Source organism: Sander lucioperca, chromosome 14 (genome assembly GCF_008315115.2).
Source record: "Sander lucioperca isolate FBNREF2018 chromosome 14, SLUC_FBN_1.2, whole genome shotgun sequence".
NCBI lineage: Eukaryota > Metazoa > Chordata > Actinopteri > Perciformes > Percidae > Sander > Sander lucioperca.
The window spans coordinates 2,707,518-2,725,955 of NC_050186.1; the positions used below are offsets into that span (position 1 = coordinate 2,707,518).

Consider the following 18,438-nt stretch of genomic DNA (forward strand, 5'->3'; position numbering starts at 1 on the left):
ATGACATTTTGTTAATTGTTGTAGGATTTATAACTGGTGAGTATTATTTAAAAAAAAATCATGTTCTCTAAGTAAATTTATCTACCAAAAATCGGGTTATGAAAGAATGTAGTGAAGCATTTGGAAATGGTCGGTCAATTATTTCACTCCAGAAGTTGGCAGTAATGCAGCAATAAGAATACCAGCGAAGAAGAATGTGCCCACGACGGCGATGACGACGCAGCACAGCAACCAATCAGATGGCAGGAAGGAAGATGGCGGAATCAGAGATGAGCGTCAGGTAGGCAGAATGGCAACAAACTTTGGCTAACGTATACGTTGTTTAAACAGTTGTTAAGTATTTACCGGCGAGTAAACATTACTACACAACGTGTCTATTTATGAAGCCCCATCGGCGGCAACATTTATGTTTGACAGTGCGTCTTTTGAACTGTTAGCACCACGCTAACTTAGCTTAGCAAGTGCTAACAGTTGAACAGTTGAATGTCTGTTCAGCAGCGCGGTGTGTTAGCCGCATGACAACAACAGCATGCCTGTGGAGCTGACTCGTAAACTATAACTGGTTATTTAACTGGACGAGGAGTGGGCTCATGTTTCTAATTAAAACGCCTCACAATTCGCTACAGTAACGACAGTGGTTAGTTAGTTGTGACCAAGAAAAAGAGGCTAACGCTAGTGTTTGGGTAGATGACAATGACAAAGTACGTTAGCTTAGATTTTTTGAATGGAAAACATTTCCTTTGGCATTTGCACAGTTTGTAAATGGACCCACAACCCTCTTCTGAAACTACATCAGCCTTCGACCTGTTGATTAATCAAATAAAGTGGATTTTGCAGTCAGTTAAACTGAACATGTGCATGTTACGGAAAATGAATGGATGTGTAACTTTTAAGGATGAGGGTTTTAAAATTGTCGCAATACTGGTATATACAAATTGGGATATATTGCATTTTTTCAAAGTTGTGAAACTGTTTATTGATATAATTACCAGACAGAAATGTTTATTTTTGGCGTATCCAGTTACATGAAAATACTCATGGATGTTAAAAGAATAGCTTATAAAGTATAAATGTAGAGAAGTCAGTTAACTAATGTATATTTCAGACGGACGGTGTAGATCGTCATATTGCCCAACCAATGCAGATGAATTGATAGCTACTCTGTATCATATACATCAATGTATTTGCTAAAATATACCGGTCATTCTCTTAGGAGCAGTCGAGAATTATGGACTATACTGCTGGGAAGATCTGCATTGCGAGAGCCGGTATGTCTTCCTGTCACACGTCCTTATGTACTATATATATGCAAGAGTGTGCAGCTACTACAACAGTGTGGAGGTTGAATCAGAGTTTATGATAGGCTTGTCTTGAGGGGGGTTATATGGTCCCATCAGTACTTTTATTCTTGCATGTATAAATAGTGTAATCATCTGTTTTGAGTGAGTTTGGATGAACCAAATTGACAGAAATATTAGTATTAGTCTATAACCTTAAAAATAAAATATTTGTTGTCCACTCACAGCATATTGTTGTTTAGACAGTACAGAAATGACACAAGTGATTTTCCCTCTTCTTCTAATGAAATGTTTGACGGGCACAGGCTCAGATAGAGGCAGAGCTTGACAGACACTGGGACAGACTGCATCAAGGACTAACTTACTTTAAGCTACCCAGGTATGTTAGGTTATTTTGATCCTAACATCAATAACACTCTTCTCAACAACTGAAAGGGTAATTGTTAGCATCACTTGTTCTAGCTCATCCTCTGCTGCGAAGGTGAAGGAGAACAAAGATGTTGCACAACCATTGAAGGATTTTGGTCTGAGGATCAGTAAACTGTTGGTAAGAGTTTAATAGTTCTGTTTAACCTAAATATGTGATTAACTGTCTTCATTTGGTGGTGCATTTTCATGATCATTTTATAATGATTTTATTCTTTAATAATGTTATAGGGTCTTGATGAACAGCAGAGTGTGGAGCTTTTACAGTGCTACCTCCAGGAGGACTACAGAGGAACTCGTGATTCGCTAAAGGTGTCTGTTCCGCTTTTATAGATGTGGGAATTTGTGTCTTGTCGGAAATCTTGGCGTGCTTGTATGCAGCATACAAAAAAGTAACTGCCAGTTTTTACAGAAATATTATAATGTTATTAATGTATCACCTAGTCATTAGTTTTCGGTAATCCTGTGTTTTGTATGTGGGATTTAGTACTACACTCTGTTATGGTATTGATTAAAGTCACCATATTTCATGAGGAACAAAAAACTCAAAGATTGTAAGAAGATGTTATTATGAAACATATTGAGACGGTGGCTAAACAGAGTCTTCCATACAGGTTGTTCTGAAGGATGAGCGACAAAGCCAGACACTGCTGCTGAAGGTCAGTACAGAGATCCATTTATACTTAATGTAAAGTTACACTTGATTCAGCATGATAGTTACACTTTCATATTTAATCCAATGAGTATTCTGGTTTGTGTATTCACAGGTAGCTGACTATTACTATGAGGAGCGCATGTGTCTGCTCAGATGTGTCCTGCTCTTGCTAACATACTTTCAGGATGAGCGACATCCCTACAGGGTGAGTAGCGGCTGCATTTGGGTCACATCAGATAATTGAAGAACACAGCTTCTCACACAATTGTCCCTGAAAATCTGCTTATTTGTTGTTGCTTCTGTAAAATAACTCTGGGTGTGTTTGTTTTTTGTCCAGCCTGAGTACAGTAACTGTGTTAATAAACTGGAGAAGGACCTGGTAAGCAGGTACCAGTCGCAGTTTGAGAACCTCTTCAAAGCAGAAGCACCAACATGGGAAACTCACGGAAACCTCATGGTGATAATTTGGTTCATATGTTTGGTTCAGATCTGGTCAATACCATAATACCGTATATTGCAACCTAGATCTAATGTAAATACCACATATTGCTCACATTTTGTCTGTTTGACGTGACAGTCATAACTGATGGTGCCATTTGTTTTCACTATTATTACGTCAAGACGGAGAGGCAGGTGTCACTATGGTTCCTGCAGTGTCTGAGGGAACAGTCTCTGCTGCTGGAGATCATCTTTCTGTATTACGCCTACTTTGAGATGAGCCCGTCTGACCTGCTGGGCTTCACCAAAATGTTCAAAGAACAAGGCTTTGGTTTGCGGCAGACCAACAGACACCTAGTAGACAAGAGCATGGACTCACTGGTTGACCGCATCGGGTAAGAGCATCTCATAGTGTCCGTGTGTATGTGAAGTTCATACGTTTAAAGTGAGCTGTCCCCTAGGGCAGTGTAAATGCCCGTTTGTGGTATGTGACTTCTACGATGTACCTTTATGTGACATTTCTGTACTGCAATTTCTTGTTACTTATTGGCTGACATAAACACAGATACAATACATCTGCAAAAAGCATTTAGGCCAATTTAACCAATACATTAACTCATTGTGTAGTCTTTAATTGCTCGTATGTTTCTTTGCCCTGCAGATATTTGAGCTCTCTCATCCTGGTTGAGGGAATGGACATAGACTTCCTGCACAAGTGTGCCCTGGAAGACTGTACAGAGCAGCATCAGTTCTCCAGTGCTCCTGACGTCATCAAGGTTTGACCCCAGTCTCTAAATGCAGCAGTCATAAATATTTTATAATGTCACTGTAGAGCAATGATACTCAACCACACAGTTTGTGTGTGAACTGATTTAGGCACCTAGAATAAACCATACAGACGCCTGATCCTTCATATTTCCTCTGTTTCTTCCAGGAGATGGATCAGCTGCTGCTAACATTCGGTGACATCCCTCATCACGGGCCGGTGCTGCTGGCCTGGGTCCTGCTGAGACATACTCTGCGACCAGACGAGTCCAGCCCTGTGGTCAGGAGGATAGGCAACACTGCCTTGCAGCTGGGGGTGTTCAAGTATATTTCAACCATGCTGAAAGGCCTTGGAGTCTCAGGGAATAACGTAAGAGAACATAGATACACACTTGGTCAAAACTTAAAAGTTCTTAGGTTGAGAAAAAGATCTATAACTTTTAATTAAAAGTAGTTAATAGTTAAAATCTTGTCACACTTACTAAAACCATTTCACAATTTTGGACAATATTTGCCTCTCTGCTGCTCCTTTTACCTAAAACTGCTTAAATTATACTTTGTTGCTGTATAATTCTGAATAAAGTTACAGAAGTAAAATGTCCTTTCACAAGGTCTTAACCCACACTCCATGGAGCCACAGATTTAAAATTTTAACCTTAGGCTTCAGAGTGCTTCTGTTTTTCTCTACCAGGTAGTTAAATGTAATCACATGGGGCCTCAGACCTAAACCAGTCTGTAATGAGATGGCTAGAGTGAAAACCACCTGGCAGTAGTTTTATAGTCAGAACCTGAGCTAAATCAGACTTTAGGTTTTATAATCATAACCCTCAAGCTGTGGTTTATATCTGCAGTGCAGCCAGACATTGAGGTGAAGACAATGCACTGAGAAAATATAGTTCATCAGATTTGCTAAATGTTTGTGTGACAAACCACTACATTTGTGCATCAAAAACTCCTTTTTTCTTGTTAAAATATACGACACAGCAACACAAACATACACATACCAGTAGGTGCCAACGTCTATTCTCAGATATGTATTTGTACTGTTATACTACATTACATTTTGTCTGTCACTCTTGGACTCTTTTTCTCTCCAGTGCACAGCAAGCACAGCAAAGATGTGTATCTACGGTCTCCTCTCATTTGTGATCACTTCTTTTGAAGAGGAGAGCCTACAGGTAGACATCTAGATTTTACATGTATATATGTTCAACATTCCTTACTCACATTCATATTTGTAACTTGCCTTATCATAATGCATGTGACAGACTGACGGTGTGGCGACACAGTGCTCCCACCTGATCGATGCTGCCTGTGAGGTCCTCTCTGCTCCCAGTCTGGCTGAAGTCTTTTGGGAAATGGTGAGAAAAAAACACAGAGGAGAAGGTAGAGATAAAATTGAATAAAAACAAAAATATGTCAACTGTTGATAATCTTTTCTGTTATTTTATCCAGAAACCGAACATGGGATTGGGAATGATCCTGGACAGTGCAGTCGGGATGTTCCCCCACAAGATTGGCCCACTGTTACAGCTTCTAACTGCCCTTCTGTCAAACAAGTCGACTGTTAAAAAGGTAGATCTCACACATGCACAGACATACACACGCTCAACGTTTTACTCTACTTTTCACTCAACTTTTACCTCTATGTGACAGGTATACAACTTTTTGGATAAGATGTCCTTCTACACACAAGTTTACAAACATAAGCCCAATGATATCATCTCCAAGGATGATGAGACACTGTGGAGGAGACAAACACCAAAACTCCTCTACCCTCTTGGTTAGTTTTATCTGGTTGTTACTCTGATATTTGAATACCCATACATCATTTAGTGTGCCTTAGCATGTCAGAGGACTGGTGAATGTTTGATGCTCATTTGTAATGGGCATAATTAAAGAAGATACTGTTTCTCTTGTGTGACGTAGCTCCACTATAACATTTCGTCTCAACCATCAGGCACGGGGCAGACAAACCTGTGGATGCCACAGGGAGTGCTGGGCCAGGTGATGATAGGGGGCGAGCAGGGCTACGTGGTTCGCTGGGACCACTCCTATAGCTCCTGGACTCTTTTCACCTGTGAGGTGGAGATGCTGCTCCATGTTGTTTCAACTGCAGGTACACAGCTTGTCGTTTAAAATGTTCTCACAAACATATTGTTAAGTGCTTTAAAGGATAAGGCTGTCGATATTCTATAATTTTGCTATTGTCAACAAATCCAGTATTTCTCAATGCTTTGAAAGTCTTTAAAAACACAGACGATCTTTGTTTGTAGGATTAATTAATTGCTGATTTTGGTCTTTCATGGGATTTGTTGACAGAAAGAAAAACATAGAATATCACCAGATTTATCCTTTAACTCCCATAAATAGGCGAGCAAAGTTACACAATGTTTGCAGTATCTGATGTTTTATTATTAAAATAATTTAGTAACTATGCATGCAACTAACCGAAGCTATCAGTTGTGATTATTCTGTTTATAAAATGATACCCAATGATCACAAAAGTAATGTCATCAAACTGCTTTCTTAGATTGACCAACAGCCAAAAAGACTATACGTATGATATTAATGTTGTTATTAAAACAAATTGTTTACTGTAGTTTTTTTATTATGCCAGCTAAATTAAACCATTATTCTGCTTCAGCATTCCTTTATTTCAGCATAATTAATTTATCGGTGCCTTTTCTTGTGCTAGATGTTATAGCTCACTGTGCACGTGTGAAGCCCATCCTGGATCTCGTCCATAAGATCATAAGCACAGACTGGACTGTGTCGGATTGTCTGTTGCCTCTCACTTCACGCATCTACATGTTGCTGCAGAGGTAAACTCACTTTACCGAGACACTCGTACAACTCTTAAAGTGTGTTTATTTTGTACTTCCTATTTGAAACGGTCTTGATTAGAAACCTAGAATGAATTTGTCTTCTCATTGGTGATTAACGTCCGTTAGGTTAACGTCAGTCATCAACCCTCCAGTGGACGTGATCGCCTCCTGTGTGAACTGCCTCACTGTACTGGCAGCAAGGATGCCTGGGAAGGTGGGTGTGCTGGGCACTTCCAGTGTGAACAGGAGGTAAAATAAAGGATTTTAAGGCACTTTTCTTGAATCCTCCTCACACACCTCCATCTATTTCTTTTTTTTAAATCTTCAGGTGTGGTCCAGTCTGCACCACACAGGTTTCCTCCCCTTTGCCTCCAACCCTTTGACCAGCATGGCTCAGTGTGTAAGGTGTGTCTGCTGCCTAATGTTTAATATGCCTAGCAAATATCAGACTTTTAATTGTTTGGGAGAAGTAAAAAGTATTGAACAAAACTGTGTTTTTTTTTTTTCTAGTGCTGAAGGAATGAAGGCAGGTAACTATGGCAACCTGCTGGTCCAGATAGAGCAGCCCAGGGGGGAGTATGCTGTGACCATCGCTTTCCTTCGTCTCATTACAACCCTGGTCAAGGTAACAACTGTTTGTTTTTTTAACCAAATAAGATGTTTCTGGCCAACATTTTGTAGTAGCAGCTGAACAGTGTTATATATAAAATAAAGAAGAGCATGTTGTGTTTAAATCTATAAATGTGGTGTCCAGCTGCCATAATGTACATCATATCTCTCATCTCCTCTCCCTGTTGGTTAATTTTAGGGTCAGCTTGGCAGCACACAGAACAAGGGCCTGATCCCGTGCGTGCTGCTCGTGTTAAAGGAGATGCTGCCTACGTACCACAAGTGGCGGTACAACACCTATGGAGTCAGGGAGAGGATAGGTAAGGAATATGTCTGAAATGACAGTTGTAGCAAGTTTCTTTCTTCCAGACTGGGAAATCAAAAGTAAAAACTGAATAAACACCATTTGGTCTGTGTTGCTGCAGGCTGTCTTATTTTGGAGCTGATCCATGCCATTCTCAATCTAAGTCCAGAGGGAGAGGACCAGGGCAGGTAAGGATAAGTCTGTTGAGATCCAAGTGTTTTAACTCTGTTACCGGCACATTGTTCTGTAAATTCAGTCAGGTGAACATTTGAACAGGCTGTTAGGAATAATAATTATGGACATGTGATTCTATAATCTTTACTTTACAGTTAAATACTGTTTGAAATTCTTTTTAAGATTCCACATTAATATATACACCTGTGCTGGATGTTCCAATGTAGGTTTCTGTTATTAATGATCCTTTGTTAATTAATATAAAAAAATGAATTTGTCCGTATACTTGACCTTTTTATAAGACAGCAGTTGACAAAACAATCTCAGCTCAAGGTCCACATACTCGCTTATATTAAAACATGTTTATCTTAAAGGTGCAGTAGGTAAGACTTATAAAACTAACTTTCTGTCATATTTGCTGAAACTGACCCTATGTTCCAGTAGAACTACATGAAGCAGGTAATTTAAAAAAAGATCTGGCATCACCTCCAGCCTGTAGTGCAATTTGTAAAAATCCACCGCTCCCTGTTCAGATGCACCAATCAGTGCCAGGGGGGGGTGTCTAACTGCGTGTCAATCACTGCTCATGCACACGCATTCATTCTCCCTTGTGGGGGGAGGAGCTTAGGAGACCGTTTTGGGCTTTAGCAGAAAGGGGGGGAGGGACTGAAAAGTTGTCGATGTTCAAATTTTTTGGCTAAGTCCTGGATCTTCCCAATCCTACCTACAGCACATTTTAATTCTTGAGCAGAATTAATTAGTTGATTAATCAATTGGTTGATCGACGACAATTAACAATTAACAAATTCATTGTCTGGGTCTTTTTTCCAAAAAAAACCAAACAATTTTCTTGTTCCAGCTTCTCACATGTGAGGATTTGCTGCTTTAAAGAAAATAGATCGTGATAGCAAACTGCATAAAGTATTTTTAACTTTTGGACTGTTGGTTGAACAAAACAAAGACAGTGAAGTGTGTCAACATTTTACATACTTTTCTGATATTTCATTGACCAAATGATTTATAAATAATGAAAATGATTGTTGGTTTGCCATAATTTCCCTGATTAATTGTTAATTCATTTGTTCCTCACTGCAGCACCCCCACCTTGCAGTCTCTGTGTATCTACAGCCTGGCAAACACTGAAGCTGGACAGGCAGTTGTCAATATCATGGGAGTTGGAGTGGACACCATAGATATGGTCCTGGCTGCACAGCCCAGCAGGTGAACAGACAAGTGTCCATGCCTAGATTTCCTTATTATGTTTTCATATATTTATCCCAAAACCTTCCATATTTTTGACGTATAATAACAGATTTTTTTTGCTTTTCTCTGACGCTGTCCAGCTGTGGCTCTGAGGGTCCCGGTCAGATCCTAATCCAGACAGTCAAACTGGCCTTTTCTGTCACCAACAACGTCATCCGCCTGAAGCCGCCGTCTGACGTTGTGTCCCCTCTGGAGCAGGCCTTGACGCAACATGGTGGCCATGGCAACAATCTCATAGTTGTCTTGGCCAAGTATATTTACCACAAACATGACCCAGCACTGCCTCGCTTGGCAATCCAGCTGCTTAAAAGGCTCGCCACAGTAAGGACTTCTAATGTGTTCGTACAATATTAGTTGTACGTGATGGGTTTGTTGTTTTGACGACCGTAAATATTCATAATATTTAACTTATATCTTGTCTGTAGGTGGCTCCCATGTCAGTCTACGCTTGCCTTGGCAACGACGCAGCAGCAATCCGGGATGCGTTCCTCACTCGGCTGCAGAGCAAGACCGAAGACATGAGGATAAAGGTCATGATCCTTGAGTTCCTCACCGTTGCTGTAGAAACCCAGCCCGGCCTCATTGAGCTTTTCCTCAACCTGGAAGTCAAAGATGGAAAGGAGGGGTCAAAGGTATGAACTGTGTAGTAAAACAAATAAGTTTTTGTAGTGCTGCATCTGGATTCAAAATATATATACATTTTTTTAACCTGTAGGAGTTTCTGCTTGGTGAATGGAGCTGTCTTCATGTGGTGTTGGACCTGATTGACTCCAAACAGCAGGGGAAATATTGGTGTCCCCCGCTGCTCCACCGAGCGGCCCTGTCCTTCCTCCTTGCCCTCTGGCAGGATCGCAGAGATAGTGCCATCTCTGTCTTACGTACAAAGTAAGCTCATTATCTCAGACAAAATGACTTACTTTGACCAGGAATAATATGTGCTGCATGTTTTGAAACACCATCGTATGATAAACGTGCTTTTTTATGCAGAGATAGGTTCTGGGAGAATTTGACAACGCCTCTCTTTGGGACCCTCACCCCACCTTCAGATACAACGGAGGTATTTTGCTCTTTCTTTTTTAACACTGCGCTAATGATGATGCATGAGTAAGATGTTAGGTGTGTTAACTGAAGAATTGTATTTTATCTTCAGCCTTGTGTTCTGGAGACGTGTGCTTTTGTCATGAAGATCATCGGCCTGGAGATCTACTATGTTGTCAGGTCAATTCCGAGTCCCTAATATAATTAAAGTATTCCCATATTTATCACTTTCATTTAGCTCATATCTCACGTAATTTATGTCAGTTGTGTCTGTGCTGTTCACAGTGGTTCATTGGAGCAGTCTCTGAAGGATGGGCTTCAAAAGTTTTCCAATGCACGGCGATATGAGTACTGGTCTCAGTATGTCAAGTCTCTAGTGTGCCACGTGGCGGAGATGGAGGAGGAAGGCATCAGTTCCTTCCCTGAGACCCAGATGTTGATCTCTGCCTGGCGGATGCTGCTAATTCTTTCCACGACCCATGTATGTTACAGCGAACACAATCATGGTTATAGTGTTTTAGGTTTTGATGTTTAGGTATAGCCGATCAGAACTTGTTCTTATGTTGGACATCAAAAGTCTTTAAATAATACGTTAAATCTTGTTGGAAGGAAGTCACCGCTTCTGGCCCTATAACATTACAACATGTTGGTTTTAGTACAGATTCAACCTCATGTTTAATGGAAAGATATGAGGATGGTATCAGTGTCATGTGAATGAACATATATTCCAGAACTATTCCTTTCTATTTATTTATTTTTGATTGATTAATTTGTTTGAGCGTCCTGCGACTTGAAGTGGCTTGAGAAATTAAGTAGGTTTTTTTTGCTCAAACCCTCATCTGCAAATTGACCACATACAAATGTGATGTAATGATGATTGGTATATTTTACGTTTTCAGTCCGACGTGATGCAGCTAACCGAGGACACGACCAAACTGAAGCTTTTCATGGACGTCCTGGATGGGACCAAAGCTGCTGTAAGTCATCATGGCATGACATATTTTCCCTTTAATTTGTCTCCTCATTTCTCATTTTACTTTCATGCATTTCTCTGCCTTTTTTTTTTTTTTTATTTATTTAGCTTTCTAACTCTTTCCGTCTCTTTCAGCTGACTACGCCCATGTCTGTGCCTTGTCTTCGTCTTGGATCCATGATGGCCACTCTACTACTCATCCTCCTCAAACAGTGGAGGAGGTGTGTATTCATGCATTTGATGGAGACAGTTTATAGGTTTCCTTAATGTTGTAGTCAACAGTGCACACATGACATACCTTAACTCATGTATCTCTAACAAACTCTGTTCCTGTCTCCAGTGTGGTAGCAACAGCTCCTGACATACTGTCTCCCCTCTCCCTGATCCTGGAGAGTGTCCTGCAAGCTGACCAGCAGATGATGGAGAGGACCAAAGCCAAAATCTTCTCTGCACTCATTTCTGTGCTACAGATTCAGGGACTCAACGGTAAGATGCGCGTCTTCTGTTGTCTTTGTTTGAATCTAATGTGGCAGGGGTCTGTAGTTCAGTCTTTTTGATTTATGTCGATTCATTGTTGTCATCTAGGAGGAGATATTTCCCAGCTGCCCCAGCTGTTGCTGTCTGTGTGTGAGACGGTGAAAGACGAGGCCCTGGCCCTCATCGACAATACTCGTCACATGAGACAGATGGGGGACACGGCGGAGGACGAGGACAGCATGGAGACGGACTCTTTCCGCGGCCCACAGAAGGACCAGAGAGATGGGGTGAGCCAAGGACACAAGACCCTGTTTGTAGATTCAAACTTAAAAAGCCTAATTTTGTTCCACGCTTCTCCTTCCAGGGGAGTCAAAAAAGTTAGTGTCATATTCAAGCCAAGGATCTCAACTTTTAACATTTAGCTTCAATCTTTCTAGCTGTCAATTTGTCATGCTTTTTTAACGTTATTTAATGGTGATACTTAATGTTGAGGCGGGAGAAAGGATATTTGAATATTAATTACTTTACTATTACTTTTATCAATACTTGGGGACAGCAGAAACAAGTTGAGAAGACAACTGACCTTAACTTCTTTGGCTGCTAAATGCTCCACTGTGTTCACCAGCTGGTTGCTAACTGTTTGGTGCTGAGCAGGTAGTGTACAGTGGGTCTTTAGAGCTTTTTAGCTGAAAACAGCTGCCTGCTGCATCTGAAAACAATGCTATGAGAGTGAACTAAAACAGTTAAGCTAAACAATGAACTGAAATTTAAAGGGGAGCTGCAGATTCAGGTAATAATCCTCTGTAGGTTCATCAATAATCCAACTGTTATTCATCTCATTTTACAGTTTCAACATCCACTTTCATTGCCGTGATATGAGCAAAAACCATGGGAAATTAAACGTTATTGCACCCAGCAACATTGTAAATCCAACATAGTTAATTTGCCACTGTTTTTATCAGGTGTGTGTACTAGCACTGCACCTGGCGAAGGAGCTGTGTCGCACCGACGAGGATGGCGAGCACTGGGTCTCAGTGATGCGTAAGATTCCAGTTCTCCCGTCGGTGCTCAGCGCTGTTGAGCTCAGCCTGCGGTCCAAACACAACCTCTACTTCACTGAGGCTGCACTTCACCTGCTGCTCACACTGGCCCGCACGCCTCAGGTAAGCACAAAACACATGCTTCTACTTGAGATTTAAAAGATAAAGCTGGTGTTTATTATTCTTTTTGCCAACAAATACTGTGAAAAGACCAAAACCAGCAATGCGTTAGTCTGTCTCTAAATATTTCTGACTTCCCTACCCTCTTTCTGGCTCTCACCTCAAGGCTCGTTTGTTCCTTCTGAAGAAATAGCCTACATCTTTTTTTAAATGGCTTACAAATGTATAGTTTCATTTTTTAATTCTCAGACATTTTTCTGCAGCACAGAGCACTATGCAGTATTGGGCTTTGGATACACAGACAAAACTTGACTCGTCCTTTCATGTTTTTAAAGCAGCCATATTATGCTCATTTTCAGGTTCATAATTGTATTTTAAGGTTGTACCAGAATAGGTTTACATGGTTTAATTTTCAAAAAACACCATATTGTTGTTGTACTGCACCGCTCTCTCTCACTGCTGCAGATCCTCTTTTCACCTGGTCTCTGTTTTAGCTACAGAGTGAGACCTCTTTTCTTCTTCTTCTTCTGTACTATCTTTGATTGCACTGCACATGCGCAGTAGCTCAGATGTAGATCATGTCAGCTAGCTAGTTCCATAGACAGTAAAAGAAAGGCTTTCTACAACTTTGGTCAGTTACAAGGCAGGATTAGCTGGGAGACTTCTAAATGAGGGCGCACATGGAAGTAGTTCTTTCGTAGATTATGGTGAACTTGTGTGTGTTGTAGCAGTGCTTTGCTATTGAGGACGAGGTAGCATGCTAGCGTTAGCATGCTAACGCTAACGCTACGAGCTAATGTTTGCGGTTAGCCTGCTTGTTTCGGCTTGTGACGTCACAAGCCGTGCTGATTTTGAACAGCTCACCCAGAGACTGAAGGCAGGACACATTCAGAAACCGTATCTCACTCTAAACAGCATGGATGGATTTTTTTCAGAGTTTGTATGTGTGTGGAAGCACCAGAGACACAACATAACACCCCAAATCCCAGAAAAAGTGATTTTTTTATAATATGGGCACTTTAAATCAATCCTTTACATCAGTTGAAGATGTCCAATGTTGAGGGTGTCTTCATTTCTCCTCCAGGGGGCAGCAGCTGTTGCTGGAGCAGGAGTCATCCAGACTATCTGCCTCCCTCTTCTGAGTGTCTACGAGGTGTCTTCAAACGGAGCATCACAGGTAAAAAAAAAAAAAAAAACTGTTAAATTAAAGCAATCCCTTTACAAAAAAAAACATCAATTCTGCCTTGCTTATCACATAGCATTTCTTAATGACACAGACAAAGCACTTCATTAAAATGATATAATAATATAGTATGTCCATGTCGCTGGGCAGAGTTTCTCCCGGAAGTCCCAGGACTCTGCCTGCTGGCCGGGGGTGTACCGCCTCTGCATGTCTTTAATGGAGAGTCTGCTCAAGACGCTGCGCTACAACTTCATCAATGAAGCTCTGGACTTTGTCGGAGTACATCAAGAACGCATACTACAGGTATGACTGTAATGAACATTGTCAAAAAACAAACAAACATTTGATTAATTGATTGCTCTATAAAATTTAGAGAATGAAGGAAAATGCTCTTAATTTTCCAAATCTATGGTCAGTTATTCAAAAAGCCTGTTTTATCCAAATACACAAAGGTATTTAGATAAAGGTTAAGATAAGGTAAGATATACTTTATTAATCACACACTGGGGAAATCCCTGTGCTACAGCAGCTCCAAAGAAAAGAAATGTACACACATCAGAATAACTTAAATAGACATAAGAGAAAAAATATACAGAAAGTATTATAAGAAGTAGAATTAGTTATAATAATAATAATGGTAATAATACAAACATATATTTTTTTTTAAAGATTCTTTTTTGGGCATTTTCAGCCTTTATTTTTGACAGGACAGCAGAGGACATGAAAGGGGAGAGGGGGGGGGAATGACCTGCAGCAAAGGGCCGCAGGTCAGAGTCAGACCCGGGCCCGCTGCGTCGAGGAGTAAACCTCTATATATGGGCGCCTGCTCTACCAACTGAGCTGTCCGGGCGCCCATAATACAAACATATTTACACAATAAACCCCCTTAAATAAACAGACAGTGTATATATACAGATGAGTAAGGTGCGGATGAATAGAAAGGACATATTGCACAGTTGGAGCTGACGCAGAGAAATAAATAAATAAATATGCATAGTTAAATATCCCTACTTCTTGAAACTACACTTTACCACTATAAAAGACTAAGAAAACCAGCAATTGTTTATCAAAATTGTTGCTGATAATTGTTCTGTTGTACTTGTGTAATCGACTCGGCTCTATATGATTTACCTTAATCTGCCATCGCTACACTCTGTGAATGTTCGTCTCCCACTAAGTCCTTACGTCAGTCAAGATTTTTAATAATTCATTTGTCATTGTAACCACAGAAATTGCACCATTACTTTGTATTTGCCTCAGCAATATGTTCAGAGAAGGTGCTCACAAGGGAGCAAAATGCAACAAGCAGTAATAAGACATTTGTTTGCCGGTATTGTGGGTGGTTTTCTTGTTGACAATAGTATTTCTAATCTTCACGTTTACATTTCTGTCCCGCTCAGTGTCTGACTGCAGTGCGAACAGTGCAGAGCCTGGCATGTTTGGACGAGGCAGATCACACGGTCGGTTTCCTGCTGCAGCTCTCGAGCTTCTGTAAGGAGTGGCAGTTCCACCTGCCCAATCTGCTCCAAGATGTCCAGGCAAGTCCAGAGGAAAACTCCACATCAGCAGAGATAACAGCACAGCTCCACTGGTGCAGTGACCCTTCAGTATTACAGTTAGTATGTTTCTTTCTCTCTCCTCCCTGCAGGTCAACCTTTGTTATCTGTGCCAGACCTGCACCTATTTGCTCCACAGCAAGAAGATGCTTCATCACTACCTCCAGGTAAGAGACCAGGAAATGTTCCACCTTTTTAATTTTTATGGTTTGACAATGAAAGGGACTGCAGCATCATTACATGTTCATTCTGTAATGACTTACTATGAGTGTGTCTTGCACAGTGATAGTAAGCAGCCAAGAAAGCTTTTCTGTTTTATTTATTCAGGCTTTATGTTTGCTTTGGATTTTATTTAGGCTAAAAACAGCGAAGCGATGCCTCCTGGTCCCCTCCCCAGGACACAGCGGGGCCCCCAAACCCCGTCTAAAGAAACAGCAGGTGGAGGGGAGAGAGAGGAAGCCGAGCAGAAGGCCCTGCTGGCTGTGCAGTGCAGTCTTCTGAAGATCCTCAGCAAAACCCTCGCAACTCTGCAGCACTTCACTCCAGACTGCTGCCAGATTCTCCTGGACCAGGTCAGCCCGCTTATTCTGCTCTAATGCTTCGTCTAAAATTAGTCTTTGTTTTTGTCCTGTGCCGCATTGTTTACATTTTTTTTTTTTGCATAAAAGACAATACAAATGCCGATTTGTTTCTCGGCCTGTGTCTCAGAGTATGGACTTGGCAGAGTATCGAACCCTGTTTGTGCTCAGCTTCACAACTCCGGCGTTTGACCCTGACGTGGCTCCTTCGTTTGGAACCCTGCTGGCCACCATCAACGTGGCCCTGAGCATGTTGAGCGAGGTAAATGTTGAGTGTAATCATGAACAACTTCAGCTACAGTCAGCCTGCAGCAGATCCCTGAGTGTTTATTATTCCGTTTGTTCATAGATGGAGAAGAAGAAAGAGCCAGTTTCCTTGAGCATAGTGTCACTGGCCTCATCAGATGAGATCCAAGCTCTGAAGTGAGTAAATCTCCCTCCCGCTACTTAAGGTGTTATTTAAATGGATTTGCTTTCTTGCCCGAGAGCCTCCTCTCCGCTATCGGAACGCAAAGGATGGTTGTGATTGGTTTTAAAAAAAAAAAAAAAAATTCAACCAAGAGTGTTTTTTCGCCCTATCCTAGAACAGACAGGCGGTGTAGCCAGACCGTAATCCCTCGCTGACACACTGCTGTGGAAATGGGTCTGGCAAAAGACTAACCAAATATGAAGCTACAGCTAGCAGCCAGTTAGCTTAGCATAAAAGGCTGTAAGCAGGGGGAAACGGCTAACAGTCTACCTGCCAGCACATCTAAGCCCACCAATTAACATGTTATAATCCGTACAAAGGTTTTTAGCTGTACACAGACAGCTAGGGGTTTTCAAAGTGGGAGGCGGGGCTCCCCAGGGGGGCTCCAAACGGTTTCAGGAGAGGCTCAGTGAATGGAAGTGAAAAAATATGACATTAGTTATTACATAAGTTATCAATAAAAGATCTTACAGAATAGCCTAAATGTGTGAAGAGAGAGTTCAGAGATTACAGTGTTTTTGGTAAAATCTTAAATTATATCAAATAAGATGAACAGGATGACTAGATGGTTAAAAAAAAAAACCTGTTTGGTCTGAACTAAAGCCAGGACTCCCAAAACTTTGCACTCGTGTTTCCCACTTCCCTTTATTAACAAATACCACACCCACAATTACTATGGTGCGGCCGTTTTGCCAATCAGTGGCCTAGCTGCCAATCAAAATCAGTGGATCAGAACTATAACCAAAAATATGGGAAGTCTTAAAATAATAACTATTGTTCTTACAATATAAACAAACTGTTTTTTGGCTCCTACTGTACTGTTTTTCCCCACTTTCCAGAGTCAGAAACTAATAAATGTCTGCATGGGCGCATTTTCCCAAGCTTTGTCTGAGGGGAGGCCCACTGTCTCAGAGTTTGAAAACCCCTGTGCTAGACTAAGCTAAGCTAACTGGCTGTAGCTTCATACAGACAGATATCAGAGTGGTATTGATGAAGTGAAAAAGTTTATTTTTCTAAAATGTCAAACTATTTATTTCACTTCCTTGTTTTGCTTTGGAACATTAAATTGAGATGAGTCTGTTTTTTCTCCTCAGGTCGTTGCTGATGTTCACCATGGAGAACTGCTTCTACGTGCTGATCTCTCAGGCTGTCCGATGTCTCAAAGATCCCTCCATCCTGCCTCGAGACAAACAGAGGCTCAAACAGGAGCTCAGCTCTGAACTGGTGAGACGTCACATCTCTCCTAACCTGTCTTTGTTTAAGTCTTCTGCATGCTTTAAAAGAACACGTCTGAACCAAACCCAACAATGAATTCATCCCAGGTGTATCCTGAGCCTGATGCAGTTTGTTCCTCTCTGCCATAGACCTCACGTATTGGGAGATGGACTAACACATTGATGGTTTTGGTCTTTTCAAGGAAAAACAAAAATACCCTTTATAATATACTGACTAAATATGACCTAACTTTTCTTTTTTTTCTCTTCACCACCAGAGCACTCTTCTCTCGAGCCTTTCCCGCCACTTCCGCAGGGGCTCTCCGTCGTCTCCGGCCAGCGGCATCCTCCCCTCCACCCAATCCAAACAACCCACACCAGGCTCCAAGGCAAGCCATGAAGGTCAGGAGCCGTTCATTCAGCTCGTTCAGGCCTTTGTCAGACTTGTGCAGAGATAAATTTACGTCTTCTACTGGGAATCTACAAGTTTCAGTCCGCCCCCCCCACCCCAATACAAACACTCACTGTTGTTTTACAAAAAGCCAACATTGTTTTTGTACCTCCAGTAGTACAATCAGAAGAAAAGAAACCATTGATGTAATGCCCCATTTTACCTGGAGTGAGTGTGTTTATTCTAATATGACTGGAACCATAGTTTGTTGAACAATTCATCTTGCCAAAACTGCTGTTATAACTAAATTTGACACAACCACAACCAGTGTTTATTTAAAAGGCCAATGAGAAGAAGAAAAAAACCATGTATTATGAAGAGATCTAAATCTGTAGAGATCTGGGTGCTACTAAACCACCCGTCACTGACTGTGGTTTATCTTTCCAAGGCCTAGTTTTATAGGTCACTTCGATGATACGTAATGACCAGACATGTTTCAAGCGCAACTTCAAAAAAATCAGACCTTTCAAATGTAATCTTCTGATGAATGACTAAATGTAGTAGGAAAACTTATTCTGTAAAGCTCCATTATATCTTTTCTAATTCTCTTCATTTTCACTAAATCTTGATCTGAACTTT

General features: G+C 41.1%; 1 protein-coding gene across 2 annotated transcripts; it reads left to right on the forward strand.

The window, feature by feature from the left end:
- Nucleotides 1-137: 137 nt before the first annotated feature.
- Nucleotides 138-18,308, forward strand: nup188 (nucleoporin 188). 2 transcript variants are annotated; one of them, XM_031317862.2, is made up of 44 exons: nucleotides 138-280; nucleotides 1,214-1,268; nucleotides 1,604-1,677; nucleotides 1,761-1,845; nucleotides 1,956-2,036; nucleotides 2,339-2,383; nucleotides 2,492-2,584; nucleotides 2,717-2,836; nucleotides 3,001-3,212; nucleotides 3,479-3,593; nucleotides 3,752-3,952; nucleotides 4,680-4,760; nucleotides 4,851-4,943; nucleotides 5,038-5,157; nucleotides 5,239-5,365; nucleotides 5,543-5,701; nucleotides 6,281-6,407; nucleotides 6,537-6,624; nucleotides 6,739-6,815; nucleotides 6,921-7,035; nucleotides 7,219-7,339; nucleotides 7,445-7,511; nucleotides 8,593-8,718; nucleotides 8,841-9,081; nucleotides 9,186-9,392; nucleotides 9,476-9,645; nucleotides 9,748-9,817; nucleotides 9,911-9,978; nucleotides 10,084-10,279; nucleotides 10,698-10,775; nucleotides 10,907-10,992; nucleotides 11,112-11,257; nucleotides 11,357-11,535; nucleotides 12,211-12,411; nucleotides 13,493-13,585; nucleotides 13,742-13,894; nucleotides 14,992-15,129; nucleotides 15,240-15,314; nucleotides 15,504-15,719; nucleotides 15,856-15,987; nucleotides 16,075-16,148; nucleotides 17,289-17,418; nucleotides 17,687-17,891; nucleotides 17,934-18,308. In XM_031317862.2, the coding sequence occupies exons 1-43, from the start codon at nucleotides 240-242 to the stop codon at nucleotides 17,864-17,866; spliced, it is 5,256 nt and encodes a 1,751-aa protein (XP_031173722.1). In that variant the 5' UTR covers nucleotides 138-239; the 3' UTR covers nucleotides 17,867-17,891; nucleotides 17,934-18,308. The 2 variants fall into 2 exon arrangements, with proteins under 2 accessions (XP_031173722.1, XP_031173721.1); XM_031317861.2 differs by having other exon boundaries at nucleotides 17,687-18,308.
- Nucleotides 18,309-18,438: the final 130 nt, after the last annotated feature.